This window comes from Terrapene carolina, unplaced genomic scaffold, assembly GCF_002925995.2.
Source record: "Terrapene carolina triunguis isolate 2854851 unplaced genomic scaffold, T_m_triunguis-2.0 Scaffold142, whole genome shotgun sequence".
Lineage (NCBI taxonomy): Eukaryota > Metazoa > Chordata > Testudines > Emydidae > Terrapene > Terrapene triunguis.
The window spans coordinates 2,177,238-2,188,957 of NW_020664493.1; the positions used below are offsets into that span (position 1 = coordinate 2,177,238).

The 11,720-nt window shown below is 42.8% G+C and overlaps 1 protein-coding gene across 2 annotated transcripts in view; it reads left to right on the forward strand.

The window, feature by feature from the left end:
* Nucleotides 1-105: 105 nt before the first annotated feature.
* Nucleotides 106-11,720, forward strand: part of LOC112117667 (mitochondrial ornithine transporter 1) — a 16,970-nt gene continuing 5,355 nt past the window's right edge. Inside the window, exons 1-3 of one of the 2 annotated variants that reach the window (XM_026653660.2) lie at nucleotides 106-254; nucleotides 4,365-4,623; nucleotides 10,812-10,949. In XM_026653660.2, coding sequence (XP_026509445.1) covers nucleotides 200-254; nucleotides 4,365-4,623; nucleotides 10,812-10,949 — 452 coding nt within the window. In that variant the 5' untranslated portion in view covers nucleotides 106-199. Of the gene's footprint in view, nucleotides 324-4,364; nucleotides 4,624-10,811; nucleotides 10,950-11,720 lie in introns of both variants that reach the window. The other variant, XM_026653661.2, reaches the window with a different exon arrangement.

Genomic DNA, 11,720 nt, shown 5'->3' on the forward strand with positions numbered 1-11,720 from the left:
ACTCTTGATTTAAGAGAAGATGAATAGAATGGCTATATGGGCATAATGGGTGGTCTGCAGAAAGTAGTTTAGCTGAAATATGCAGGTTAACTGTAGTTCTAATGTTTTTTTCTTTTCCATGTTAGGCATACATATCACGACACCTTACCTGTCATTGGAGATTTCTTATTCCATAGCAACCAATAAGCAAGCGTGAAACATGAGGACAAATCCCGCCATTCAAGCTGCCATCGACCTCACAGCAGGTGCAGCAGGTAATACTGGAGAGAACTCTCAGAAACTTTGAAAATAGAATCTGATACAAACAAGCTTGTGCTCTTAAAGTAAGTCTCCTCACAAGTGTAAAGACATTAATCTGATTTAGCAATCAGCAGTCATTTAGCAATGATGGTGATTTGTCATATTGGCACTGTTAATAATTGAAAATCTGTACAAGAGGCACATCTTCCACATTTGAAGAAAAATGTTGAGATGAAGGAGGGAACTAACTGACCTAGCCCAGTGTTGCAAACATCTGATAGGTTAATATCACTCCACTGAAACCAATGCCAACAAGTAAATATGTAACTTCTTTCAGACTAATGATTTTCTAAGAGTAGGTCTGAGTACATCTAATGTGTATTTTCATGCTCACATGAGTTTCAAAATGTCAGTCACAAGTAAAGTTTTGCAATAAAGGCAAACACCATGTTCAAGCAAAGTGATTGAGATAATGCTTCAGTCCTAGAAACTCTCTCTAATTGAAAGGGGCAGAAAGCTATCTAAAGGGTTATCTCTTTAATCAACATTCAGAAAGTCTCTTTGGAAGATGAGGAAACATTATGGTATTCTGAATAATGTAACATAAGGTCAGCAGTTCACTCAAGTTGTTCTTCCACTTAGCCACCAATGAAAATATCAGTTTCTCATATCACCTAAAATATGGTTGGTAAGGATGAAACGTAAGGAGAAATAAATTAACTTTAAGTTGTTCTACAAAGAGGATGGAAAATACATATCTATGTACAGTGCCTAACACTGCTGCTGGTGCTCTACTAACAACAAATTCATCACATTAGCCATCTAATCACATCTCTTGCATATTATAATACAGCTACTTCAGGGTATGTCTACACAGCAAAGAAAAAAACCCGGCTAGCCTTGAGCTCCAGCCTGAGCCCAGAAGTCTACACAGTAATTAAACAGCCCCACAGTCCAAGTCGGCTGGCATGGGCCCACCGTGGGCTGTTTAGGTGCTGTGCAGATACAGAGTCAGTATTCGAGGAATGTTCCCTGTATTTGTGCCATGGATCCAAGAGTATTAGCCATGACTCAAATGTTACAAGACACCTGTGATCCAGGGTCTAAATCCAGAGGTCAGTATGAAAGGTGATAGCATGTGGAGAGAAGAGGGGGTGCAGCTGCCATTATCCAGGGATAACACCTCTATAAGAAGGTTGCTGGAGTTTCTACCAGGCTACTGTCCCTTGACTCTGCCCAGGTATACTTGTTTTATATTGGCCTGTGGCTATTCGGTATGTGACAAATGTGACAGTTTCCACACAAAGGCCCATTTTGGCTGAGAGGGAGCCTTCTATTTATTTCCCCTGTTATCTCATCCCCATCCTAGAGCAGCCTATTTCTGCTATTTCTTCTACCTTGCTTTTGGGTCCTTGTTGTAGCGATTCACAAGCAAGATCTGCTGCTGTCCCAAACAATAGTACAGTGAAATCACTTGTTTTGTTTGTTTTTTTTGGTCCGCTTCACTGATGCTCACAGGGTCGAAACAGCAGCAGCGCAAAAACTAACACCTCTAGTCAGCATCAGAGCAGTCAGTCTTCAGACTTGGGAAGATAACTTTGTGAATGAAAGCTAATACAGTGCCATCTTGGCTTTCATGAGGGCTAGGAAACCTAGCTTTCATTTAAAGAGATGTGCCAAAGCTGATGGCATTTCTCCCCCATCTCCCCTTCCTCTCCTCCTCCCCCCCAAATTACATCCACTATTCAGGGAAATCTGCCTGTTTTCTGTCAGTAAACAGGTAAGCAGGTTTAAAGGTAGATTATAGTTCTTTGCTCAGTTTCCTCTTTTGGTTGCAACTCAAATATTAACTTCAAACAGGATGAAGAAGCGAAAGCCTTTAAACTTCTCAATCACTTTGATACTTAAAATCCTTTATAAAGAGATTGCTCTTGCTTTGCTTACTTGATTAGCTTTATAATCCTCCTCCTTTGTTCTAATAGGCTGCTGTTAATCTTCCTTTCCTTCCTCATCTTCTAGCGTTTTTAAAGATCTCCTTTGTTTTCTCCCTCTTGCTGCAAGCTCACTATGTATGCCTCGCTCTTGTTTTATGACAGGTTTCAGAGTAGCAGCCGTGTTAGTCTGTATCTGTAAAAACGAACAGGAGTACTTGTGGCACCTTAGAGACTAACAAATTTATTTGATCATAAGCTTTCGTGGGCTACAACCCACTTCTTCGGATGCATATAGAGTGAAACATATATTGAGGATATATATATATATACACACACACACACACACACATACAGAGAGCATGAACAGGTGGGAGTTGTCTTACCAACTCTGAGAGGCCAATTAAGTAAGACAACTCCCACCTATTCATGCTCTGTGTGTGTGTATATATGTGTGTGTATATATAAGTGTGTATATATATATATCCTCAATATATGTTTCACTCTATATGCATCCGAAGAAGTGGGTTGTAGCCCACGAAAGCTTATGCTCTAATAAATTTGTTAGTCTCTAAGGTGCCACAAGTACTCCTCTTGTTTTATGGTGGTTCCTGCTGTGCTCAGCTGGATCTCTGCCATTCAACAGAAGCTGACTTTACAGTGTACTAGGCTAGCAAACCAATTAACAGAAGATGTTGTAGGGATCCAATTATCCAGTCCCTTGTTAAGTGTGTGGCCATGCTTCAGATTTCTCTCTGGAGATGTCTTGCTTGGCTGCTGGGGTAACTTGGCCCTCTGGCCAAAACGAGTCCTTTTCTTCTGGGGTAAATAAATTCTAAACAAAAGTAAAAAAGTACTTTTACCTTCAGTAGGCCACGGTCCTGTGTAGGAGGAGGTGTGTGACACACAAGTCCTTCTCCTTGGTTGAATAGGACTTCTTCTCCCCTTATACCAGGGCCCAAGCTATCCTTGGCGTCTAGGTCTTTCCTGTTGGTAAGCAGGGTTTTCCTAGTTGCCATTAGTTGGCAAGGGTTTTCTAAAGTCTTTCAGCCCTTGCTCAAGAGGGAATTAACTTGGGCCTCTGCCCCTTATCTGAGGGCTCACAAATTCATTGCCCCTTGGTCACAGGAGTTCCTACACCACCTCCAACTCTGGGCTCTAGCCCTGGGACCCTGTACCAGCCATCCATTCTCAACTCACAGTTCCTCGGCTTCAGATTCCTAATGCCATTTCCTATATTCACTTCTCTCCAGGGAAGCCTTCTCTCTGGCCTCTTCCAGCAGTCATCAGCCAAGCTACTTCCAGACAACATTCCTGGCTCCCTCTCAATGAGGAGCCACCCCCGGTTTCTCTCCAGACTCTTCACTGCTCTTTCCCCACCCTCACCCTAGACTGCTTCAGGGGGCTTCAACAGAGCCCATCACAGGCACCTGCCCCAGCTCTCTCAACAGGGAGCCACATCTGCCCCAGCCAGCTTTTGCTGTCCTTAGTTAATCCCTCCCCTAGTGAGTGCAGGAAGTGTCATATCCTGCTTCCAAGCCTGGTTAGCTCTGTAGCCTGCAATCACCTGACCTGGGAGGAAAATGAAGCAGTGTGAGAGCTCAGATTGGAGTTCCTCTGGCTCACCCTGTGACACAGGAGGAGCAGCAGCAGTATAATACAAACTGGCTCCACTCAGAGTTTGGGTACTGATGAGAATCACCCCTTCAGAACAAAATGTACCTTCTCCCTGCCTCAAAAACAACTAAAGGTGCTGGATTCACACATTCAGCTTCTTTAGTTTCTTGTACAATCTCTTCACATCATTCAGATCTACTCATCCTTCATCTGATGAGGTGACTGCCTAACACACACAGAATGTTAATTCCACTGGTAACTCTTATTTCACCATCTATTCAATATATGAATTGATGGCCTTGTGTTATGAACGAGTGTCTAAATGTTCTAAATCAAGCATTGATCTTTTTTCATTTGGTACTTCTGTAACTTAAAAAAAAAAATGTTGCAAGAGCCAATGTCATTGGTGTCACCAAAGTTGATTGAGTTGGGCCTAATTATGCCAGTGGTGAATTTGTCCCTCTCTGCATATTGCATGTTTTTTGTTTCCCACAAAACAAGCTTTCTTCATTATGTTGCATATTCTCTCACATGATCAGTAAGGGGCTGTTGAATGTTGATACTCTATTTCCTCAGGTGGGACTGCATGTGTGCTAACCGGCCAGCCCTTTGATACAGCTAAGGTGAAGATGCAGACATTTCCCAGCATGTATAAAGGACTCATTGAATGTATTGTGAAGACATATAAACAAGTTGGATTGCGAGGCTTCTATAAAGGGACCACTCCAGCACTTGTAGCCAACATAGCAGAAAACTCAGTCCTGTTCATGTGCTATGGGTTTTGCCAGCAGATTGTGAGGGGAGTTGTTGGATTAGACAGGAAAGCAAAACTGAGGTTAGTAACAGAAATTGTAATCTCCAGAATATTGTACAACTAGCAGTCACGAGTAAATACAAATGTGCTGTATTTTAAAATGAAGTGCAGTCTCTTTGCCATTATACGGGGTACCATTTTGTCACTGTGCAAGTGCTAACTTTATTACACAAGACCTTGTCTCAGCAATTGTGGTATATTTTTCGTAAGAACAGATGGCTGGTCTGTATGGGGTAGTGTCCATTGCCAAAAAACCCAGATTGTGGGAAATGTGTTGGTTCTTTCAAATGTTTTGGGAGGGAGAAGAGAATTCCGTAAGCATCTTTCTTAAATCCCATGCTGTAGTATTTGTGAAGGAAAGGGGCTGAAACTACTGGAGCATTGGCGGCTGTAACTCATGCATCACTAAGAGAGGCTGCATCTTCATCGTCCGTGCACTGCTCCATGGATGGATATCAATGATGGTTTGGGTGGTTTGTGAGATGACTTAGCACTGTCCCAACTATCCTTCCCTCCAGAGCAATGATTATGCTGAATAGCATTCACTTATTCGCTGTAACTCAGTGTTCCGGCTTCACTAATTTGCCATCAAAAAGAGGCGGGGGGAGCTCTTGGTTGTGATTCTGAAAACTGTCTCCCCTTTAATACTTACAAGTTATTGAAAGTAAAACATGAAAAATCAGTGTGTGGGTAAATGGTACCTTTCTTTCCTGTCAGGTTTTAGGAAATGAACCCAGACACTTGTGGATCAAACTTTGGTTTAAGGATATGAGAACATGCTTAGCTTCAGGCAGTTAAAGACAAATTTTATGAGCTGCATTCCATCTGTATATACGTACAATTACCAGAATGAGAAGGTGAAGGAAACTTACTTCTTTTTAGCCCCTACTGATGTAGTGTATTTAAATATTCTAGTCTTGCCCCATATCTCATCTCCTCTGAACACCAGGTCAGTTTTCTCTTGGTGATAGTCGGCATCAGTTTAGTATATAACTAGTCAGATTGGATTTTGAAATCACTAAAGAGAACACACTAACTATGAAGAAATTATGAGTTAGTTGTAGAATAGATGAATATGTAATATCTGATGGGACAGGTGACTAGAGCACATAATGATACCAAAGCCAAGTGCCTCCAACATCAAAGTGCATTTATCAATCAGCTTTTATTCCCTGGGGTGTTGTACTAAATACAGAATGGTACTATTAACTTTACTGGTTGTGGCTGTTTTTACCCCTCAAAAAAAAAAAAAAAAAAAAGTGAGATTTTAGTACTGAGCAGTACAGTGATAACAAAAACTTGTACAGGTTCAAACTCTCACCAGCCAGACATCTCCTTGAATTTTGCTCTTTTTTTTACATTTATAAGATGCCCCTATTACTACTATCTAGTTGCATTTACAGCCCAATCATAATACATTGTTAAAGACGACGTTAACTAATGTAATCCAAATAATGCACACCTCTGCCTTGCCAAACAAACTCCATTAGACAGCCCCTTGGAAAAAGCCTGGTTAAACAGAGGCCTTGCAGCATGCCCTGCAGATCAGCAAATTTTCTGTTGGATCAATGTGAAGGGATTGAATTCCAGACTTGAGGGCCATCAACCAAGTTTACTCTGTCCCCAGATGTACAATTCAAGAGGCTGTCCACTTTAGTGTTCCAGCAGTCATAATCATCTCATTCTCTCTTGGACTGAAGAAGGAAACATGAAGAGTAACGAACTGAGGTTAACTTGTGCTTTCTTACCCTCTGATCAGGTTTATATACCCTCCTAGACAGGTATTTTGTGGTCTGAGTTTCCCAAAATAAACTTCTATGCTTCTAATTTAAGTTAATTTTTAAAAGTAGTTTTTACACACAGATGCACTTTAATTTACATGAAGTGATGGGGCTTATCTAGCCTGTGTGGCTAGATTAGCACTGTTTAGCTTTGAGACATGGTTATAGTGTGGATATCACAGCAACAAGAGGAAAAATGTGTTTTCCAGTTGAAAATACATGTGCTAAAGAGGTCTGTTTGGAGTTTGTTAGGAATGGAAGGGGATAACGATTTTTAGTCTTAAGTATTCCTATGTCCCCATCAGCATAGTACCTAGGTGTCAAATTCCCTCAGTGATAAATGTTTGCTAAATTATGATCCTAAAATATATATTTGATTTAAACTAAAGAATGATTAACTGCAGGCTGAAAGTTAGACACACATGCTCCCAATTTCATGTTTGCTACCCTAACTTACAGAAAATAGACTCTCTCTTCCTCCAGGTGTGCCTTATGTTTGCACATGTATGTAAATACAATGTATTTGTTTCTTGAACTTTCCTAATATACTGTGTACAATACCTGAAACATTAATTGAAAGGTCCTGTACACTGGGTTCATTGCCTCTGATTCCTATGTATGTAGCTAGTAAAATATACTAAGGAGGACTTCTCTGCATTAGGTGTTTTTGCCTCAATATAGCTAGAGCTGTGCTAGCCCTCGCTATTGACAGTGATATAATGCATAACTTCGCATTATTTCAGACTTGTAGCATCTCCCTTTTGAAGATCTCAGATCACTTTCCAAACACTAATGCGTTAAGCTTTGCAACATCTGTGTGAGGTAGGCATTGTCCCTGTTCTGAGATAACAAAACTGAGATGAAGTTACTAGTCCCTTGCTGCAGGAAGTCTGTGGCAGAGCCAACACTAGAAAGATCTACTGATTCCTACTCTTCTGCTATGACCATTAAATCACCTTTGCCTTGCAAGAGACATAAAAACCCTAATGTGGTATCTTTTCAAGGGTGAAGTTACACAAGAGTCAGAAAACTGAGTTATGGTTTCCATAGTAAAAGCCACACTGGATATGTAAAGAAAGTCAATCATGCAAAAATTAGGAATTGCTAAACTTAAGTTGCCTGTGCAGACTTAATTTGGGTCCTGTGAACCATAAAGCAGAGGTACAGTCTCTAATTACATACTAACCAGCCCCCTAGGATGCCTGCCTTATTCAGTGCACAGGAAGCATGATGCTCACAGAATGAGCAGCTATTAATTATTTTGTTTTATCCTCACTGTTCAATGTATGGCCCCCTGCCTTATTTATTGCATCTACTCAAACTCTGTTCTGAAGACAGAAGGTTCTCACGGACATTTCTATTGTCCTCTCCCCAAAATGTTATCAAAGCACTCACATTTTGTGGAAAAATTGGAAAGAGTCCAGCGGAGGGCAACAAAAATGATTAGGGGTCTGGAGCACATGACTTATGAGGAGAGGCTGAGGGAACTGGGATTGTTTAGTCTCCAGAAGAGAAGAATGAGGGGGGATTTGCTTTCAACTACCTGAAAGGGGGTTCCAAAGAGGATGGATCTAGACTGTTCTCAATGGTAGCAGATGACAGAACAAGGAGCAATGGTCTCAAGTTGCAGTGGGGGAGGTCTAGGTTGGATATTAGGAAAAACTTTTTCCCTAGGAGGGTGGTGAAGCACTGGAATGCGTTACCTAGGGAGGTGGTGGAGTCTCCTTCTTTGGAGGTTTTTAAGGCCCAGCTTGACAAAGCCCTGGCTGGGATGATTTAGTTGGGAATTGGTCCTGCTTTGAGCAGGGGGTTGGACTAAATGACCTCCTGAGGTCCCTTCCAACCCTGATATTCTATGACATACTATTTAATTAATCTTCACAACACCCCTGTGTGGCAAGAGGGTAGTAGTATCCTCATGTCACTGGTGGGGAGCTGAGGCACAGAGGTATGATCAAATGTATCATCTAGTTTTGGGTGCCCAATTTGAATCACCTAGGATGTGATTTTTTTTTCAAAGTATCTAGCATTATAATATTCAGAGCTCAGCTCCTCTTGACCTCTGTTGCAGCTGAGAGTGCTCAGCACTTCTAGAAATCAGACCCCAGGGTCTTGGGTCAGACCCAGAAAATGAGGAGAACACAACTAGTGACCACTTAAGTGTCTTGCCCAGCATCACACATACAAACTCCGTGACAAAGCCAAGGATAGAAGCCAGTTCTCCAGAGTCATATTGAACTGCCTTAACCATGAGACCATCCATTCTCTTCTTGCAATGTCCTGGCTCATTAACCACACACCTTCCTACTTCTGCAACAAATGAAGTAGGGGTCCTACATCAAATAGCCTCCGTCACTTGACAGCCCGGAGTCATCTCCAAAACAGGGTGATCCTGTGCATTGAATGAGGCAGGAAACCTCTGGGGAAAAAATAGCATGTAATTAAAGACTCTCATAATACAGAGGTACAAAGGAAGCTAAAATTTAAAATTCCCTGATAAAATTGGAAGCCTTTCATTCTATAGGCTGACTGTGGTATCCAAATCAAGATACTAGGGGTTAAGTCACTGTACTCCAAAGCCAGAAAAATCTCTCATTGAAGTGAATTTAAACAGAAAACAGAGTTTTGGCTCAACTTTTGCAGTGAACTTGCTTCCTTAAATAATTCTCAATTCCGCCATATACTCCCAGCTTAACAATAAATGAAATGATAAATACTACTTAAATACACTTGAATCTAGCATTGTTGGTTTTAAAGACATGTTTGTAGCATGTTAAAAATGCTCAGTACTAGCCCTAAGGCACTTCTGCTCTTTTCATAGATTCAGGAAAAACTGCATCAGTGCATATTTAGAAAACAGAAAAATTCTGCTTAGGCAGCACTCTGACACTTACTACATAATTTAAGATACACTAGATAAGAGCAACATTAATATAGTCAAATTATACTCTCTCTTCCACTTTCCTAGGATCAAATGTTTTTCCATTCCTGGTTAGAGTACAAAGTAACCAATGCTCCGGTTGTGTTCAGTCAACAGGCTCATGGAGTGTCTAATAAAAGCCATAGATGAGCTAAATTATGAAAACACTGGCTTTCACAGTGCTTAAATGTATTTGTGAAGATCCCAAATATAATGAACAGAGGTCCCAGCCTTTTAAATAGCTTCAAAATTACAATTTTTCATCATGAGACAGATGGATTTGGTGTCAGGGAAAACATGGAACTTTCAGATTTCTAAAGAATGTGTGAGGATTTTGCTATTTTTAAAGATAAAAATAAAATCCTTGCAGTAATGCACAGAAAACAAGAGGTCATAAACCCCTACTCCAGCACCTTCATGCCAGGTAAAAGGACCAGAGCGGCATAAAAGGGCCCCAGATCCAACAGTTGTAATGACAGGAGGATTTCTCCCAGTGCAGGGATTGTGGAAGACAGTTGTAAGATTGCCTTCAGAGGACCCCATCGCAAGCCCTTGTGTGGGAGCATGTTGGGGACAAGAGAGCCTGTGGAGGTTGCTGTAATTTACAGGCCGCTGGGAATCTGGGATTGTGTTACTCCAGGGGATTCTCCAGCTCTGGGAGCATCCCAAGATTGGGGGGGGCACAAAGGTGGCTGAAAGCCATCCCAAGTCTATCCCCCATGCCCACACCCTGTCTGTGAGTTCTGTACTGCACCCCATTAGAGGCTCAGCAGAGCAGCTCAGCCATGGTCTTTACATTGTACCCAATTTCTCTGCCATGTCATCCAAACTCTGGAAGGAGGGAAGAGTGCCTTAGATCATCCTGCTCATTTTGCTCCACCACAGAACTCCCACTTGCCGACACCAAAGTCTGAGGCTCTGTAGTGACATAATTTTAAACAAAAAAAAAACAGTTACTCACCTTTCCGTGACTACTGTTCTTTGAGCTGTGTTGCACATGTCCATTCCACTGCATGTGCTACAATTGTTAGAGCAGGAGATGTTCTCTGAGCGCATGATCCTTTGTTGATCACAAGGACATTTTGGTGCCAGTTATCTTTATAAAGGCACTGGCAAAAAAACTGGTAAAGAAGCTGTGGCCTTGTGATACCATGGGTTAATGAAGCCATACAGTCTTGAATGTGAAATTACTAAAATTCACTTCAGGTTTTATTTGATTCATCTAATTGGTTGTGCTTTTTTGTCAGAGAAATGGGAAAGATTATAGTATACTTACATTTATATAGCTGTTGAAGGAGAAGAACTTATTTGAGTTGTATATGAAGATGGCTGGAGCTAGGTGTTAAGTTGGTCACCTCTTTTAAATGATTGCTTTTCCTTTTTTGCACTCCTGTTCAGTTTTTCTTTATTTGATAAAGCTTTCAGGAAATAGATGGGTGCTCTTGCAGTAGGCTACCATGTGACTGAAGAGCAGTGCCCAAGTATCATCTGTTGTTTCTTTGTTACAGTGATCTTCAGAATGCAGCTGCAGGCTCTTTTGCTTCTGCATTTGCTGCCTTGGTGCTATGTCCCACAGAGCTGGTGAAGTGTCGGTTGCAGACCATGCATGAAATGCAATTATCTGGAAAGATAATACAAGGACACAAGTAAGTATGTAACTTGCTCAATACCACTGAAATCTGTTGATGTTATGCCTATTTTAAAAGTCCATCCTAGCACACGTAAGGTCTAGCTCAGGGGTTGGCAACCTATGGCACACGTGCCAATTTTTAATGGCACGCTGCTGCCTGCCGGAGTCCCAGCAGGCAGCAGCATGCCATTAAAAATCCTGCCCAGCCCGGCCCGCTCTTCTCCGCCCTCCGCACGCCCCCCTCCCCCCCGCGGGGGCAGGGGACAAGGGGCAGGGGGCAGAAGCTTGGTCCTGCCGGCTCCCCTGCCTCTTCCTGTAGTGTGCTGGGTTCCTGCCTCTCCGTCCCTCCGTCCCTGCTGGCTGATCAGCTGATGGCCCTTGCGAGGGAGGGGGTTGGGAAGGAGCAGAGTCAGTGTGCTCGCTGCTCCCGGCAGAGGCAGAGAAGAAGCGGGGGCAGGACCTTGGGGAAGGGGGGGTGGAATAGGGGCACATCCCCTCCAGCCCCCTGCCCTGAACCCCCCCCCCACACACGCCCAACCCTCTGCCCTGAGCCCCGCACACCCCCCAGGCCTGTGCCCTGAACCCTATGCCCCGCACACACCCCAGGACCCTGTCCTGAGCCCTGTACCCCCCTCATACACACCCAGCCCTCTGCTTGTCTCCTTCATCCCCCCCCCCCACGACCCCAGCCCTGACTCTGGCACTCCTACACATGCCCAGCCCCCCCACATCCTGACTCTTGCACCTTCCCACATCCCCTCCCCAGCACCAAACGGGAGCTCCTGCC